Source organism: Canis lupus, chromosome 38 (genome assembly GCF_048164855.1).
Source record: "Canis lupus baileyi chromosome 38, mCanLup2.hap1, whole genome shotgun sequence".
Taxonomy (NCBI): Eukaryota; Metazoa; Chordata; class Mammalia; order Carnivora; family Canidae; genus Canis; species Canis lupus.
Window position 1 is genome coordinate 3830324 of NC_132875.1, and position 19332 is coordinate 3849655.

At 48.1% G+C, this 19332-nt stretch overlaps 1 protein-coding gene across 4 annotated transcripts in view; it reads left to right on the plus strand.

The window, feature by feature from the left end:
* Nucleotides 1-623: 623 nt before the first annotated feature.
* The window catches only part of DDR2 (discoidin domain receptor tyrosine kinase 2), a 150008-nt gene continuing 131299 nt past the window's right edge, over nucleotides 624-19332 (plus strand). For 2 of the 4 annotated variants that reach the window (XM_072814723.1, XM_072814726.1), the window contains exon 1: nucleotides 624-755. Coding sequence is in view for 1 of the 4 variants with exons in the window: in XM_072814724.1 (XP_072670825.1) it covers nucleotides 1272-1277 (6 nt within the window). In the remaining 3 variants the exon portion in view is untranslated. Of the gene's footprint in view, nucleotides 756-1072; nucleotides 1278-19332 lie in introns of those variants that run through there. The other 2 variants (XM_072814724.1, XM_072814722.1) reach the window with 2 other exon arrangements.

Consider the following 19332-nt stretch of genomic DNA (forward strand, 5'->3'; position numbering starts at 1 on the left):
CGGGGGGCCATGCAGCCCCCGAGTGGCTGCCCGCACAGCAGAGGCCAGGTGGTCACAGCTCCAGAGCCCCGAGGAAGCAAGTCCCTCCAGGTGGGTTAGGCCTTCAGAACCTCTCTGTTGCCGTCTACCTTCCTCCATGGATCTCCTGGCCTGGAGTCTCCGCTTGCCTTTCCTTCCCTGTGCTCTCGGACCATCAGGACCTCCAGGGCGGCCCAAGCCTGGCCTTGGTCAGAAATGATCCAGGCTGGGAAGGGTTAAGGACAGGAGCCCTGATGGATGCCGAAGATTATTAATTATCATTTAGGGAGCCGAGGAAGGGTTTCTCCCTGCCGCCTACACTCCCCTTTCACATGATCTCTGGCCATGGCCACGGATAGGAGGGGGAGAGAAGCGGAAAAGGAAGAAAAAAAAAAGGTTTTCAAAATAATTTAGAAGGTCTTTGTACAAGCTTGTGTTTTCAACCAGCAGCACGAATCCCAGGCAGCAATAGACCCTTGGAGGCAATAACCAACTGGGAATTGAGTGGAAAGAAAATAGGAATTCTAGACCCGAGAGCTGTCCAGTTTTTTTTTTTTTTTGGTGGGAGAGGGAGTAGGGGGGAGGGATTAAGTCCAATCTTTCTGGGGGAGGGCTCAGCTCTGGGCTTTCATGGATAAAACACTAAAGATCAACTCCATGTGTGTGACCCAACTGTCCTGGAAACTTCAGCTGGAAGGGAATCCAAACCTTCAGTTGTGCTTATAACTTCAGCTCAAGTAAGAAAAATGAGGTGGGGGGGGGGACAGGGTGGGGACCGAGGCTTCGGTGGCGGGGGAGGGCTTGGGGATGGATGCGGTGGGGACGAGGCGGAAGAGAGCTATGTCTTTAATTCTGTCCTATGGTTATACATATTTTTCTTCTATGAATGGGTTTTGCTGTAAATTATAGCTTTGCCCGTGGTCCCTTGGGTCAAAAGAAATAGTCTCTAAACAGAAAACAGCTCTGATTGGTGACTTTCCTTCTCCCCTCCCAACCCCCTTCCTAATTGAAACCAAATGTGCAATATATTGGATGCTGGGATCCCTGGCGCTCTCCCAGGAATCCTCAGAATGTGAGGTTTCTCTCAAAGCATCTTGCATCAGCCTGTGGATGTATGCCTACCGCCGGGCTCCTTCGCCGGCAAAGTGGAAAAAGAAGCGTTTCACAACAGATTCTTTTTTTGGGGGGGGTTGGAGGGGGACGCAGTGGATTATAAACTCTGTTTTCTTCTTCCCCAATCTGTGTACTCCTGGATGAACGTAAGTTACTGTTTTTGTTTCTCTTTCCTCTCCCCCACCCCCCCATTTTTCTAAAAAACGAAAGCTCTGAATTTGCTTCTGATGGCTCAGGAAAAGTTTTCAAAAGGAGGCAGAAGGGGGGTTTGGAGCCAGGCGAGGCCGGGGAGGGAACGGGGGCGCCGTAGACCCGAGAGATCCAAGCTCTCACGGTGTGCGGGGAGGGGTCCTGGATTTATCTTTACGGAGGGAAGAGAAAAGCAGCCGAAGCCAGAGCGCCCGGCCCGGAGCCACCAGCCGCATCCTCAGTGGCAGCTCCAGTGCAGGGCATGGCGGGGTGGCGTGTGGCAGGCAGGCCAGGCCCACGGCACCGCTGGTTCCGGCGCCTGGACAGGCCGAGCGCGGGAGCTGGTTTTGGGGTGCAGTAAGCGCGGTGCCCGAGGGTCCTGAGTCCGGGAGAGGACAACTGATTGCACTTTCGTTTTCTCAGCAGCGTCGCCAACTCCACTGGGAGCAGGGCAGCTTGCGGGCTGTCTGGCCGGGTGGCTGGGAGGGGGCCCGTGTGGAGCGGGGCTTCTCACCCCGCCTGGCTGGCCCGGGGGTGCCTTTCCCTTTGTTACCCCGCAGCTCGAGGCTGTTTGCAGTTGGGAGCCCTGCGTCCTGGCTGATGTTCAGGAGTCCCATCCAAGCGGCTGAAACTCTCGGGGTTGGGGTGCTCGCCCTGTCCGGGCCCGTGGAGGGTCAGCACCATCTTGCCCTCTGCTTTCTGCGTCCCTTCCCCGGAGTTAGAGCCCCGCGAGGAGCCTCAGAGGTGCACCCAGCCCGTTGATCCGCAGCTGCAGCAGGACTGACATGCCGGGGCCGCGCCGCGCACGCTGGTGGGCCTGGCCGTGGAATCGGGGCTTCCCTCGCCTCGAATGCAGCCCTCCGTCCCCCCCCCACCTCTACTTTCTTGTTCATTTCGTGGCCGAGACTATGGGGACACTTCAATGAACGAGTCCCCGCAGGGACCCTCGTTACCGCCCGTGGAGGATGCTAACGGTGGCTCATCAGCTCGTGGTATCTCTGGTCACACAGGGGACCCTTGAACAACAGGGGTTGGGGCACCGACCTCTTTGCAGTCGGAAGTTCATGTATAATTTCTGACTCCCCCAGAACTTACCTACCGATAGCCCACTGTGGACCAGAAGCCTTGCCCGCAACAGCTAGTCGGTTAGCGCGTGGACTGTGTGTCGTGTGTTCGCATATGTGTGTCTGTTACGTGCCGTATTCACGCAATAGAGTCGACTGGAGGAAAAATGTTATCGAGAAAATCTTGAGGAAGAGGAAGAAGCATTAGCAGTACTGTACGTTTTTTTTTTTTAATCAGAAAAAATCTGTATCAGCAGACCCACGCCATTCAGACCCGTGTTTTTCGAGGGTCAGCTGTATTTGGTTGTGTGTGTGCATGTGTGTGTGTGTGTGTGTGTGGAAAATAAAGGAGCTGACATCCAAGTGCTTACTATGCACCAGGCTCCACGCTCAGAGCTCAGTATGCAGCGTTGGACGGATCCTCAGCTCCCTAAGACGCGATTCCTATCTCATACGTGAGGATACCGAGTCTCCGCGAAGCGGAGCGGGCTGCTCAAGGAAATGCAGCTAAGAAGTCTGAAATTCACGTACGCCGGACTCTAAAGCCTGTGCTCTTTTTTTTTTTTTTTTAAAAACATCCTTTGCATTTTACTTTCTTACATTGAGGTATACCCATAACGGCCAGATATTTGTACTCCTTGCAAAGTGATCACCACGGTTCGTTCAGTCCCCGTCCGTCTCCGCACATCGCCCCACAGAAGCGTTGCCTTGTGATGAGAGCTGAAATCTGTGCTTCGAGTCCCTGGGCGGTCATGCCCCCCTCACCCCTCCACACACGCCTGTGGTTACTTTCCGGGTCGAATTCCGCGTTTCCCTCCGTGGCCAGGAGGTGAAGGCATCAGGCTGGGCCGGGACGGATTCGGATTCTCTTGCGGGGTGCGCCCCTGTGCACGTGGCTGCGTATTTATCTGGTGCCAGACAGGGGCTGCAAGTGGGCACCCCTGCAGGCTTCCTTCTGCACGTTCCCTAAATACTTCCCTTTGCCGTGCAAGGAGCCTGGGGTTTAGAGTCGGAAGCACCGAGTTCAGGTGCCGGCTCCACTTTTTACCTCCTGGCAGTGTTGCACCTTGGCCTCTGTATTTATTACCCGGGGACGACGGCAGGACTTCCCAGTGTTCTTGTTTGACGAGATATGGGACAGGAGTGTGTCCTGGAGGCTGGGAAGGGCTTAACCATATCTGTCCTGGAGGCTGGGAAGGGCTTAACCATACCCATTCCTGTAACGATGATCACTGCAAACCCAGGACCACAACGTGGGGCCGCCTGTGGCATGTACTTGTCTAAAACCCTGAAATGGGAGGCCGCAGCCCCAGCCTCCTTCGGATGGAAGCAGCCCCTCTCCGTGGGGGGAGCAGTTCCAGTCTTTCCATCTGAGGCTCCCCTCCGGTGGCCTGGCTTGGCCATCGCTCCTCGCCCCAGAGGTCACAGCGGGGACCGGAGGACACCATGCTGGCCTTGGGTCTCCTGCTTCGGTCTCCACCACCTCTGACCAGGGGGGTGTGTAGTCGTCCCTTGGTTTCTCCTTGAAGGAGATGGGCCTTTGAGGGGCTTCATGGCTGAGGGTGGATCCCTGACCCGAGGCTTTCTTGTCCTTGGCAGAGCGGCTCTGCACCCCATGTCCCCCGGGCTGTGCCTGTAGCCAGAAGGAATGCAGCTGCTCCCGGGGGTGGGGCTGGCGGCCCGGGCAGCGGGGAGGCCTCTGCCTCTGCTTCTGGTTAAGATCTGTTTGCTTTATAAACACGGAAGGTAAGGGCAGGGGGAGGGCCTTCTCAGGATCTCTTACTAAGAATCCTCACACTGCAAGTGCCCACAGTGTCTGTGCCTGTGGGATGATAGGAAATGCATGCCTGGTCTCTGCCCCCGGCCCTGGGCACAGGGCGCCTCACGCCCTCCTAGTTTTCCAAGCGCTGAGAGCACTGGGGGCATTTCTTTTGAGCCCTTCGGTCTCTGACCCATGTCCTGACCCAGGGCTCCTAAATCCCTCAGAATTTCCTGGGTGACAGGAGTGTCCTTTGTTCTAATGGGTGACTCTGGGTGGGCTCCTGGATGGGGGCCGGTCACCAGAAAGACAGCCCTGATCAGAAGCCTGATCAGCCCCAGAGGCTGGAGGGTGAGTCAATGATCCATCCTGCCTGCACGCGGAAGCTTCCATGAGAATCCCCGCAGAATGCAAGGGGGAGCTCGGCGAGCGCGTCTACCTGCTGGGGGGTGGTACGCCCCAACCCCAGGACAGAGGCTCCCGTTCTCGGGACGCTCCCAGGCCTCACCTGTGTATCTCTTCTTCCGGCTGTTCATCCGTCTCTCTTCTCGTATCTTTCTTTATATAATAAACTGGTAAAAGGAAGTAAGCGGTTCCTTGAGTTCCATGGGCTGTTCTAGCAAATGATCAAATCCAAGGATGGGGTCGTGGGAACCTCTGATTCGTGGGCCTAGTCAGACAGAAGTTGGGGACCTGGTGTTTGCCATTGATGCCTGCACTGGAGGGGGACGGTCTCGGGGGCCTGAGCCCTACCCTGTGGGGTCCACACCAGCTCCAGGAGGCCTGCGTCAAAATTTCTGGGTGCGGAAACCCACACAGCTGGTGGCAGAGGCATTGTGAGTGCGTGAGCGGAGGAAACGGAGTTTTTCCTGGACGATGTCTGAGCACAGGGTGGGAGCATCATCCAAGGGAGCCCCATCAGCCCCCCTCTCCTCTAGCGTCTCTGGTAGCGCACCGTCTTCTTCCTCCACAGTCCCTCCCTGGGCTTCAAGGCACATGAGCTACCTATGACACGTCAAGAATATAGTGCATAGTGCAGACCTTCCCACTCCGACTGCCTTTCTAACAGGCTACCAAATAAGAGCCCCCCCCCCCCCCTGCTCTTGTTAACGCCACACGGTTCTAGGTTAGTGATCGTTCTCAGACTCGCTTCCTGAGCTCCTTTATGAGATCCCCTCTCAGGCACATCACCCACACCTCGAACACGCAACCCAAACACGTGTCTCACTGGCATCCAGAAGGCTCACCCCCGCCCCATCTAAAAACAGACTTCCTCGACGTGCCCAAGTCCTGTGCAGGCTCGCCCCAGCGGCGACCGTCGCGGTGCAGACACACTGGGCTCTTTATGCCCCTTGCCCTGTTGGAAGCCGTGCCCCGTGTGAATCGACTCTCTCCCAGCGATGACGACTCAGTCCAGAAATGTGCCCGACATCCCCAGGCATCCAAGAGCGTCTCTGAATTCAGCAGCCCGTCCGCAGTGAGGACTGCTCCCCAGGAAATTAGAAACCCCAGTGGGACTTAAGGACCTCCAGGCCAATGATGTCAGAGCATCTCCAGCTGGGGGTTGGGAACCAGTACTTTGAAGTGCCCGCAGAGTGGCTCTACCGTGAACCTCCCCTGCTGAATATCCACTTCGGTTGCCTCAGCCACTCCTTGGCAGGCATGAAGGGCAGCCCGGACTGCACCCCCCTCTCCTGTTGTCCTACAAGCAATCTAACGCTTCGTGCCTCCCTCCTCCAGTTGCCTCGTGTGAGCTTCCCACAGACCGCCTCATGCTGTGTCCGACCTCGCTTTTCCCCTTAAGTGGAAATTGTCCAGGCCTCAGACTCTTCCCAGTGTGGAGTCAGATAGACCTGACTCCCAACCCGGGCCACGCTCACCCACGCTGGGCCCCTGGGCCACCTGCTCAAACCCCCTACGTCTCAGTGTCCCACTCTGTGATGTCAGGATTATAATTCCCATTTAATAGGCATTGCAAACGCCGCCCCCGAGCACTACACAGTTAATAGACGAGGTCGATGCGGATATCACCAGTTCAGCACTGCTGTGTGGTCCTCCCTGTTTTCCCGAGGCCCATTCCCAGCACTCACCTGCCCAAGTCGGCCTCTGCCAGCAACAGCACCCAAGGTGCGCTCGCAGAGCAGAGGACGTGGGTTCAAGTTCTGGCTTGGCCACTGTGTATTAGCCAAATGACCATAGACAAGATACCCAACCTCCTTGAATCTCCTTCGTCTTGTCTCACGGGTGTGATAGAAGAACAGGTGCCACTAGATATGCAGGGAGGCCCGTGCAAAGCCTCGCACATGGTGGGGTGAACGCTCAGTAAATGGCGCCTCTCTTACTTGTTCTGAGGCAACCATTGGTTCCTCACAGGCCACAGGCTCACTTTGCATGAACCTTGGGGACCAATGCCTTGGATTGATTCCTTTCATCTGAACACCTTGGTTAGGTCATGGATGAGATTTGCTGGAAATTAGCCTTTTTGAATTTGAAATGACAGCCGTTGTGTCATCTCCTCACCCCCACTCCCTGCTTCCCCCACTGCACCTTTACCCAACCTTTCCCCTAATACCCGGGACACACCTGTGCCCAATACCATCTTGTCATGGGGAACTGATCAAAGAGTGGGTTACATGGCTGGGGGTCTACATGACACCAGAAGAAAAAAAGAATTGGCAGTTTGGGGCAGGTAGGGAAGAGGGATATTATATATTAGCCATTGGGCAAGTCACTCCCATTACAATGAAAAGATTTAGAGGCTGTTACAAAGAGAAGATAATCCCATTACAATGAGAGGTTATGAGTCACAATGTCGACTGCTGTTAGCTGAATGCAAAATGCATTCAGGAAAGGGAGAGATGAGCTAACCAAAGAGAAATTCAAGTTTTGTGCTTCCGTAGGAATCTTCCAATAATAGACTGGTCCCACCATGGGTTCCAAACTGGAGGGACCACAGGAGGTGGGGGTCTGGGGGCACTGGCCTTGACTTGTTTGTGTTGACCTGTTTTCCCCTCCTTCTCATACCCAAGTCCCTGCCTCCCTTCCCCATCCCCACACTTCTCGGGAATTTCTAATCTGTTTCTCTCTGGTTGTTCTGGGTTCTCTCGGAAATTCCATTTTATTTTATTTGGTTTTCAATAAATGCGTCTATTCAACAAGTATTTATTCACTGCCTATTAGTGTAAGACACTCTGTTTAACATTTTTAAATAACCGCAGCTTAATAAGGGAACTGAGATGTCCAGACGCCGGCCCAGGGACATTCACCAGAACACTCATCACCTAGTGGCTAAAGCAACGGTCTCCCTAAACTTTCTTTGTCTCTTTTCATTTCATATGCATGCATTTGGATTTGTTATGATTGGGCCCATATTATTCTGACATGACTTAGTTGAAAATAATTCTCTTCTTCTTTTGGTTTTCTCTCTGATTTTTGCTTTCTGTCCTTTCTGTTTTGCGTAGAACTATTTGATGCTTCCAAGTTTGTCTAATTCTCAAGCAATGGAGGCTCCCAGCACTTGGCAGGGTATATACTTTTTAGCTGGAATCTCACCTTGGCCTTCCTCGCCTAAGAAAGGTCGAGTTTGACCCAGCCCAAGTGTCACTAAGTCCTGGAGGAGCAGTGAAAAGGTGAAGAAGTTCTAAACTGGGCTCATACTCACTTCAAAGCCCCTGGGTTCAGCTGGGCTTCTCCTGGACACCGGGAGGGTCTGCAATGGATCACTCATTCACCTGTCTTGTGGATTGTGTTTTGTGCCTAGACAGACACCAAAGAGATGTTGGAGGGTCCCTTGGACCTACTGCTCAGAGGTTAAGAGTACCTGCACTGTGGTGTGTGGGTCGGAGGGGAGGACATGATGGTTTCAGCACCATCATTTTCTAGATTTTTTTTTAAAGATTTTATTTATTTATTCATGAGAGACACACACAGAGAGAGGCAGAGACACAGGCAGAGGGAGAAGCAGGCTCGAAGTGGGACTCGATCCCAGGTCTCCAGGATCACACCCTGGGCTGAAGGCAGGCTCTAAACCGCTGAGCCACGCGGGCTGCCCAATTTTCTAGATTTTTGACCTCAGAGAAGTCTTTTGACGTCCTTGGGCCTCAATGTCCTCATCTGTCTCCCTCCTGAGTTTTTATCCCCTCCTCCTTAGGTTCATCTAAGATGATGTGTAAGAAGCTTTATACTGGAAAGCACCGTGCCTATGCCTACGAAGATGGTAGGTGGCCTGTCCTTTTGGACACATTTCAGAGGTAGCTAATCCAGCAAAATTTTCCATATGCAAGATTGTCCTTAGGGTCTTCATGGCTTAGGCAGCCAAAAATGAATTGAGATGGGAAATGGATTAAAAAGAAGGACAAGGAGTATGTGAAAGAGGAATAATGTCTAGAACTTGAAAGTCAAGGAGTAGTAAAGGGGGGGTTGCTGTTTTTCTTCTTTTTCTTTAAGATTTTATTTATTTATTCATGAGAGACACAGAGAGAGGCAGAGACACAGGCAGAGGGAGAAGCAGGCTCCCTGCAGGGGGCCCTATGTGGGACTCGATCCTAGGATGCCGGGATCACGCCCTGAACTGAAGGCAGATGCTTAACCACTGAGCCATCCAGGCATCCTATAGTGTTTTTCTAAATAAACTTATGAGTATATATAATTTTGATAAATATATGCCCTAATTACGAAGCAGTTCCTTTGCCATATATGCACGTGTGTAAATATATTTATTGTTTGTATCTTGATTATAGATTTTTATGTAGTTGTAGAAAAGGACAAATAATCTAATTTTTTTTTTCATTTCTTCTTTAAAAATTTTGAACACTATAATTCAGAAAAATCCAACAATTAAAATCTTGGTGAATTCTTATGTCTTTTTTAAAAAAAATTTTTATTTATTTTGGTAGTCACAGAGAGAGAGAGAGAGAGAGAGGCAGAGACATAGGCAGAGGGAGAAGCAGGCTCCATGCACTGGGAGCCCGACGTAGGATTCGATCCCGGGTCTCCAGGATCGCACCCTAGGCCAAAGGCAGGCGCTAAACCGCTGCGCCACCCAAGGATCCTGAATTCTTATGTCTAAGAGAAGTAGTTTCTCACCAATTTTTACTCCAATGGCACTGATTTTTTAAAAGATCAATTTTTTTTATCCATTATGAATTTTATGGCATTCTGGGAAGCTGTCATCGCTTTGTTTTTGCTGAATACATATATTTATGTCTTAGCAGATGTTTGTTGTGGGTTTGCTCTCTGCCAGGTGCTAGTCTAGGTGTTAGTGATCAAGAAGACCAACAAGATTTTAGATGTTTATGATCCTTCATTACATGATTACAAATCATGCTCCTTGGTATTTCCCTAAATGAGTTGAGAGCGTATGTCCGTCCACACAGAAACCTGCCTCAGATATTTGTGATGTTTATAGCAGGTTTATTTGCAATCGCCAAATGGATAAACTGAACGGACAAACTGTGGTCCATTCAGACCATGGAATATTACTTTGCAGTGAAAAGAAATTAGCCACCAAGCCGCGAAAAAAAAAAAAAATAAGGAAGAGCATTCAATGCATGTGACTAAGTGACAGAAGCCAATGTGAAAAGGCTGCATTCTGTGTGGTTCCGACTCCATGACGTTCTGGAAAGGGCAAAACTATGGAGGCAGTAACAGGATGAGTGGTTGTTGGGGGTTAGCGAGGAGGGAGAGATGAACATGAAGAGCGCAGAGGATTTTTAAGGCAGTGAAACTATTCTGTACGATACTAAATGGCAAATACATGTCATTATACTTTTGTGCAAACCCACAGAATGTGCAACACCAGGAATGAAGCCTTATGTCAACTATGGACTTTGGGTGATAATGACGTGTCAGCGTAAACTCACGGAGTGTTAGGAATGTACCACTGTTGGGGCGCCCGGGTGGCTTAATCGGTCGGGCATCCGACTCAGGTCTTGATCTCAGGGTCGTAAGTTCAGGCCCCACAATGTAACACGATGGTGCAGGATGTTGACGTAGGGAAGGCTGGATGCGTGTTTGGGGCGCAGGGAGTATATGAGAACGCTCTAGTGTCTGCTCAGCTTTGCTGTGAGCTGAAAACTGCTCTGCAGAATGAAGTCTCAAATCCCAAATTTCCAGTGTTTTGATTTAATTCTGGCTTCCTTTCTATTTGGAGGCAGACCTCGTATCATAGTTATAACGGTGAGCATTTCTATTTAAAAATTATTTTTACTTTTCAGATAACTGTTGCTATTGTACCCTAACGAATAATATATAATAATTAATAATAATAAAAATAAATAATAATGAATAATATCTTATTTATTAAAGGTAATGGAGGCAAAACTTTTGCTATAAGTGGTTAAAACGATTGGTAAAGACTGATTTAACAGCTTACTAGCAGATATTTGGGAAATCTCTTTGTCACATCATTCAAATTATAATAACTATCACCTGAAAGGAGAGTCATTTGTTTAACTAATGTAACACACAAATATTCTCGCTTAAAATCATAGTGTGGTAGCAAGAGTGGGATAGTTCAGGTTAAAAGAATAAGCTTTTTTTTTTTAAGTTTTTATTTAAATTCCACTTAACATACAGTGTAATATTAGTTTCAGGTGTACGATATAATGACTCAACACTCCCATACAACACCCGGTGCTCATCACAACAGTACACTCCTTCATCCCCCTCACCTGTTTCACCCATCCCCCCCCACACCCGCCCCCTCTGGTGACCATCGGTGTGTTCTCTACAGTTAAGAGTCTGTTTCTTGGTTTTTATTTTCTCCCTCTTTCTCTTTCTCTTCCCCCCCCTTTGGTTATTTGTTTTGTTTCTTAAATTCACATATGAGTGAAATCATGTGGATTTGTCTTTCTCTGAGTGACTTACTTCACTTAGCATTATGTTCTCTAGCTCCATCCACATCACTGCAAATGGTAAGATTCATTCTTTTTTATAGCCAAGTAGTATTCCATTGTGTGTGTGTGTGACATCTTTTTTTTATTCATTCATCAATCAATGAACAAATGAACACGTGGGCTGTTTTATAGTTTGGCTCTGGTAAGTAGTGTTGCTATAAATGTTCGGGGGCATGTATCCCTTTGAGTATTTTTGTATTATTGGGTAAATACCTAGTAGCACAATTGCGCGTCTGTAGGGTAGCTCTTTTTTTAACTTACTGAGGGATCTCCATACTGTTTTCCAGAGTGGTTTCACCAATTTGCATTCCCACCAACAGTTCATGAGGGTTTCCTTTTCCCCATCCTTGTCAACATTGTTTCTTGTGTTGTTGACCTTAGCCATTCTGACAGGCATGAGGTGGTGATACCTCATTGTGGTTTTGTTTTGCATTTCCCTGATGATGAGTGATGTTGAGCATCTTTTCATGTGTCTATTGGCCATCTGGATGTCTTCTTTGGAAAAATGTCTATTTATGTCTTCTGTCCATTTTTAAATTGGATTATTCATCTTGGGGGTGTTTAGTTTTTAATTTTAACTTTGCCACATTAGCAATTGGACTTTATGCAAGTATTTTTTAGACCTGTCTGCATTTCAATATTCTCATCTGGGCAATATGAAATTTCTCTATCTTCTTGTTCAAGTATGCTAATCACTGTCCATACCAGCACCCATTCTCCCATTTTCACTTTTATAGCTAGGTCTTCGATCACTGCAGTCTCAACTGTAGTTCTTACCATGTGCTCTGAATATCCTCTTCTGTCCTCTCATGTTAGCTAAATGCCACCCTCCTCTAAAGGTCAGCTTGAGTTTCAGATCCTCTGGCCAATTCAGACCTTCCTTTTGGAATCCCTGGTTCTTTGGGTCACAATCATGTAGTTTAGCAAGGAAAATGTCTTAGGTAATTTTTATAAGTCACCTTGTGGCATAATCCATAAGTATTTGCTGAGCTATCAATATATATTCTATTAAGGTCTCATGATTTGCCTCACATAGCGTTATTTGTTGCTGGGAAAATTCTTAGAGGGCTGTAACTGAAGCCTCATATACTATAGTCTTTGAGGATGTAAAGGAGCTCAATAGACTTCTATTACTTGGTTATTCTGTAAGATCAGGATGTCCAGAGAGCCAGGTTTTGGAGAAATGGTGTAAGCACTGGGCTCACTATCAGACATACTGGACTCAGTTCCTGCTTCTCTTGCACGGTGGAAATTGAAGAAAGGAACGAATGAATGTCTCTGTGAGTACAAATGAGAAGGAATAAAGTCACATGTGAACACTTGGTACACTGAGTATACAATGTACACAGGGCTAATTTTTTAAAAAGCAGTGAGTAGAGAATGGTTATTCCCAGAGACCAATGACTAGTCGATTCAGGTTTCAGGATACAGCCCCAGATTTGGCTTCTCCTGGTTTGACGATGGGCAGAGCTGGTGTCTTTCTTCGGATCATGCTTTTTCTCTCATGCGTTTGCTCAGACCTCTGGGGATAGAAGTGCTTACCTTTCACCTTCCCTTCGCACACTAGTGCTCACTCTTCTTTGAAGCAGCTTTCATTTAAAACAATTATTAAAAAATTCTCATTTGAACATTCAGTGTCACATAAGAAGCAAATTAACTGCTGCTTTAGATCATACTTAGAGGTGAAAAAAATTTTAAACCTTTTAAAAGCTATTCATTACCACGGGGATGTCAAGCTAGGATGTAAATTCTAGACTTATGTGGATCCCTCAAAGGAGTATGAAAAGTTATTTTCTAACTCTTTTCCTGTGCTTTTGGTGGTAAACTTTGTTTTTGCAGGATAGAAGGCCAAGGATCGATGGCCTTCCTATTATCTCTTCACAACTTTCTGATGTTTACTTGCCTCCCTCATTTTCATGACTTCAGGTGCTAACTTTGGCCCCTTTACAAAGGCCCACAGGCACCCCACTTCTTCCAGGAAAAAGAGGGGCTCTGCTGTGCTGTATGCTTAGCTCGAAGAAATTCTAGCTCTAGGATACCAGGTCTCCTGGCTTTCATTTTCTAATTGATCATGTAGTTGCCAGCATTTATGATGGGTCTTCAATCAAAGACACTCAGAGTGTCTAAAGTTATCCTGTGAAACTTCAAATGACTTTGTACTTCCTGATGATCCTACTACCAGGAGCTTTGCGCCCTGGGCAGAGCAATCTAGGAGATGGAAGGAGCACCAAAATAGGCTGAAGTTCTCATTTTCAGCCCAAACTTCTCAAGTAGTATGAATCTTGAAAGGACTTTCAGTGTTTAAGATCTAAGTCCTCACTTGAGTTGAGCAGGGCAAGGAAAAGTCTGGCGAAGTTCTTAGGTAAATAGGAAAAAAAAAAGAGTTTGACACTTTACAAATGGCTCCACATTTGTTATCTGCAGACTCCGTGTAACACACGAGTCCTGGTTTTGAGGGAGATGGTGCATGTGGAAAGTCTAGATACACTTACGATGTTGCTTTGTGCAAAGGTGATTAAGGCACGAGCTGGGGTACCTCCAATTTCTTTTGGAAATAAACTGATATTAGGTTTTCCAAAGAAGTATTGAAAAAGTCATAATGAAAAGGAATAGAAACTGTATTGAATACTGTTATACTTAATGCTATATTTTAGTGTGTGTGTGTGCGTGTGTGTGTTTTATAACAAAGTACTTTGTGGGGTGGGAGTGGGGAAGGTGCTCTAATACTTCAGTGCTCAGAGCCTCTAAAGGTTCTTCATCCAGCCCTTTATAGGAGTATCAGCCATAATTGTCATCGCTGATTTGTTCCCAAATTTACTCAGCCCCAGTTCCGTAGGGCCGTTGGAGAAACACTGTGATGCTATTCAAAAATACACCCAAATCTATCCCTGTGATGAGGTTATTGTAGTTTCTACTGAGTGATCCAGCAATCAGCATTAGGGAAGAACATCCATCCCACTGATCATGGGGGGTTCCAACACTTCCTTCTGAATAAATGAGGGTTAGATGAGAGTGTTGATGAAGCATGGTGACGTCTAGACCCACGTCCTTTCCTTTGATCAGAACTCAGCAATTCCCAGCACCACCACTAACCACAACTCTTAGGGCCAGGCAAGTGGCTTCAAGGGCGAGGTGAGTGGTGTTCCAAGGAGAGTCTCTTGACCACCTCACCTCCACCCCCCTGCCCCCCACCAGACTAGTAGCTTTGCTGATACCAATGTAGGGGGCTTTGGGAAGTTAACAAAATGGTACAGAAGGCTGTATGGAACAGACATCCTGCAGGGGTGGCTTTGGGTGTGGGGCTCTGAAGGAGCAGATTCTCTGCTGCTTACTCTTGGTGAAAAGGCCGGGAGCAGGCTTTTCACAGGAGGCAGGTGCTCATGGGATAAACTTAGCTCTCTAAACATCTTCTCTTGGGATTATCCAGTTTGATGTTACTCAAATCTGAACAATATATAATAGACATATTTTATAGGATTTTTTTTCAGTTCCTCAGGACAATTGATTATTTAGATGTCATTAAAATATGAATACACATGACAATAGGTTTACACTTCTTGTGCTTATAGTTCTCCTGCAACTATAAAGCCAAACCAAATTTATAAATGAAATCAAATATAACTATGAACTCAATAAAATAAATTGAAAACATTATTTTACTGGTCAAATGATGTGGTTAGTTGAAACGAACCATTAGTGTGGAGGGTAAAGATAGAGTGGAACCATGTGGCCTCAGGGCTTGGTCTATGTGTCATTTGGGTCTGAAACAAGTGTAATTTAAATGTAATTAATATGCATGCAGAAAATGCCCATCAGGATAAGTATGCTAAATTGTTAATGATAGTCTCAGGGGTTTATGAGTTCAGGAAAATAAAATCTCATACTTAACCAAACACTAAAAGTAGGAAATGGTCAAATGTCAGTATTTATTTATTTATTTGAGAGAGCACACACACGAGCAGGGGAGGAACAGAGAGAGAGTGGCAAGCAGACTCCGCACTGCGTGTGGAGCCCGACATGGGACTGGATCTCGTGACCCTGAGATCGTGAGTCGAAACCAAGAAAACTGAAACCAAGAGTCGGTGGCTCAAACTGACGGAGCCACCCAGGCGCCCCCAGATGTCAGTTTTAATAAGGTATCATTTGATAATTTGTTTAATTGTCTATTCACTGGAGGATAAGATTAGCATGGTGGTGACATTAAAATTAAGAGAATGAGGGACAGGACCATTCTGCTTTGTGTATTTATGCCTTGGGCTTCTGCGTACAAACCAGGAGGTGTTGGTATGTGAGAAGTCAGAGTCCACATCACACTTCTGCTCACAGCATGAACGTGGCACTGACGTCTATGGTGAGCAGATTGAACTGCCCGGTGCCATTCGGTGACTCAGTGCCCCCTCCCACCCCCCGCGTGTCCTCTGTTTGTAGATTGGTTCTTGACTTGATCTGGCTCTCATTTGGCATTTGTAGAGCGGTGAACACAAATGAAAAGGCAGGCACTGAAATTACACAGCAGAACTTGGTTCCCACTCCCATTAAGAGTTTCAAATGATAGAATCATAGATACAAAATTTTTAAAATGCTGGAAATTTTGTAGGTGGCAACTTACACTTGGGGACACTGCCTTTTTTTTTTATAAATTTATTTTTTATTGGTGTTCAATTTGCCAACATATAGAATAACACCCAGTGCTCATCCCATCAAGTGCCCCCCTCAGTGCTCGTCACCCAGTCACCCCCACCCCCCGCCCACCTCCCCTTCCACCACCCCTAGTTCATTTCCCAGAGTTAGGAGTCTCTCATGTTTGGGGACACTGCTTTTAAACTAAATTCAGACTCCAGTTTTTCTCAGCAAAGACATTCTGATCTCCCCGGGTCTCTTTCAAATGTTTTAGTAATTACAGTAACAATCATGATGAATTCAGGGTGATGTGTTTAGTGTGTACCAAGATTTAGGCAAAGCCCTTTCTCTGCATAACCTTGTGGAAGCCTCGTGGTAGTTGTGTGGGGTGGGTGTCTTTCTGTTTTCCTATTTTATCTAGGAGGACACGTGGCGCGAATCACACGGCGATTTGCACGCAGGTCTCCCTTAACCCCACACCTAACCCTTCCCCACCACTTAGTCACTCTCCGCTCGCCTCCGTTACACATGGTGAACTTCCCTTTCGCTGGAAGCCGGCATCACATTTTATAAGGATCTCCTTAGCAGCCCGTCTTTTCCGCTGGCCAGTGGGGCTCTCCCCTTGAGTGTGCATCAGAATCACGTGGAGGGATTTTTACAAATGCAGATCCCAGGCTCCACCAGTGAATAAGAACTTTTCTTTTTCTTTTTTTTTTTTTTAAAGATTTTATTTATTTATTCATGAGAGACACAGAGAGAAGGAGAGGCAGAGAGACACAGGCAGAGGGAGAAGCAGGCTCCTCGCAGGGAGCCCGATGTGGGACTCGATCCCAGGTCTCCAGGATCAGGCCCTGGGCTGAAGGCGGCGCTAAACCGCTGAGCCACCCGGGCTGCCCGAATAAGAACTTTTCTGTGCAGCATCTGGGGAACCTGCATTTTCCTTTGAAACAACCTCCCCCAGGGGATTTTGTTGCAGGTGTTCTTCTGATGCACTTTGAGTAAAAGAGGGTCTGACCGTGGGTGCCTCATGGTTGTCTCTTAACCACCTCTGCATCCCAAGGCCTTGCTCGCCAAGTGTTTGTTGAATAAATCAGGGAATGAATGAAGAAACAATTTTCAATAGAGAATGTTCTTCTTGAGAAGAACACTCTTTTGGCCAGACCTTTGGAAAATGTGGAGCTCCTGTTTAAATATCACGGGATATGGTCAAGCTAGACTCTCCCCTGTGAGAAGGTGGTGGAAAGCACAGCTCTGTCTTCCAGAAAAAGAACAAAAACTCACTGGGTCCTTCAGGATGGGATTGAATCTGTCTTCCTTTTAATAAAAGAGGAAGCTCAAGATCAACTGAGCTAGAAACATTTTAATGCCTTGAGGCCCAGGAAAGGGTTAGTTTCCCCCAGTGTTTTATAGACGTGACGTTTTCTGCTTAACTTGTAGTTCTGAGGTCAGCGTGGATTAATTCCTTTATTCAGCAAGAGTGTTTTTGAATGCTTACTAAGTGCCTTGAATGTATTAAGGCCTGATCTTTTTTTTCTTCCTGAGTCTAATACCCATCAGAAAACTCAGGAAACACTGAAGCCATGCGAGTGTGTGCGGGGCTGGGTGCTCAGTGTCTGGAAGCACAAGAGCCCACGGAGGCGCTGGTACAGCAGGGCCCTGGAGCCCAAAGTGGCACGAGACTGGATTGAATCGGACAGGCAGGAAGCAGAGGGCAGGAGGCGTGGCGCCTTGGCAGCCACAGTGCTTGTGGCCGGCTGGTTCAGCTAGCAGAGGGGCCGGGCGCCTGCAGGGGTAGAAATGTGCACCGGGGAGCATGGAGAAACAGCATTGCACAGGCGTGTTTTCATACATGAAGGGGAGCTTTGGGTGTTGTGGGGTTTGGAACATTCCTTTTTGTCTTGGAGCAGATCATGTGTTGTTTTAAGATTAATGTGACTGTAGCCTGTAAGGTACACGGCTGGGGAGAAGGGGTTGAGTCAGAAGACCCATTAGAAGGCTGCTCTCAATCATCCAGATGTGGTTGGCTTTGGACCACGGTGGCAGAGTGAGCGAGGAAAAAAGCCCGAGTGGCTGTGGAAGGAACTGGAAAGGACACAAGGAGAGCTCATTGCTGGTAACGGTGCGGAAGCCCAGTGAAGCCTGCATGCTGGTGATGGGTGGGGTGAGCACCATTTCCCCATAAGAGCTCTTCGTTGGAGACCAGTGTCTGATGCTTCTGACCAGGACCCCAAGTCAGAATTTCTCAAGTAGATGTTTCACCCTTTGCTGTGGGCACAGCGGATGGCTCAGAAGACACTAGGACTGTTTGTCGTTCCTCCATCCTTCTCTGCCTCCTGTCGCTTCCCCGCCTGGTTCCCAGGCTTCTTGACACTTATGCTTGGGACCTACCAGAGAACTCTTGCTAATTAGACAGGGATGGTGTCTCCCAAAGTACAATCCTTGGAAACCTGTGGGTTTTTAAATAGATAACAGCAGGGGCAGGGCAAGGGCCAGAGTTCTGCGGTCAAATAAGTTGGGGAAATATTCTTAGAGAATGACCCAGGTTTCTTTCCTGTAGGACTTGCCAAGATCTTTTAATATGGTAATAAGCATCTTGGCCGTCCAAGAGAGGGGTAGCTTATAGCACTCCACAAACCTTTTTCTTTTTAAAAGCATTCTTATTTTTTTTTAAAGATCTTACATATTTATTCGTGAGAGACACACAGAGAGAGGCAGAGGGAGAAGCAGGCTCCCTCTGGGGAACCCAATGTAGGACTCGATCCCAGGACGCCAGGATCATGCCCTGAGCCGAAGGCAGACGCTCAACCACTTAGCCACCCAAGTGCCCCTCCACAAATTTTTTGGACCATGGAGTTCCTTTTTAAAGAAGTATCTTTAGAGGAGAGGGCTTCATTGCATACATTTGGAAAAATTAGAGACTAAAGAGTTTGTCTTGGGAATAAGTCTCTGGCAGGGCGCCTGCGTGGCTCAGATGGTTAAGCATCGGACTCTTGACTTCGGCTCAGGCCATGATCTCAAGGCCCTGGGATCGGGCTCTGCGGTCAGCAGGGAGTCGGCCTCAGAGTCTCTCTCTCCCGCTGCCCTCCCCACCACTCGCATTCTCTCTCTCCCTCAAATAAATACATAAATCGTTAAGAAGTCTCTTGCATTAAAGGTTGGTAGTGAAATGGAAAGAAACGGGAGACTGGAATCTTGGTCTGGGCTCTACTACCAACAGCTCCTCTGGTCACCGAACCTCCCGGGGTCTGTTTCCATGGAGGCTGCACTAATGTGAGACAAACTGCCAAGCTCCTTCAGCTCTAGAGGCCTACGGTCACGTGCACGTTCAGAAGAACATTGTCGCTGATTTTTCTACCCTGTAATGATACTGGTGGCAGAGACGGTGCTGGGGAAAAGTCGGTGCAGAGGGTCCGTGGCAAGATGAGTAAGATGCAGTTTGAACCCTGAGCTGACTATGTGGTGGGGCACAGTGACAGTGCTGGACTCACGTAGCGGAGATAAAACAAGTTTCCAGTTGGTTCTCAGGCTTCTCTGAGTCCGGCCGTGTCCTGTGGTGCACGTGCAAGGCTACGTCGCCAAGGCAGTGCTAATTCCCAGGGGTCACGTAACCATCTAGTTACGGCTTGGCAGCTGTGAGGCCTCAGATACATCAGCCGCCTGGGCCTGAGTTTTC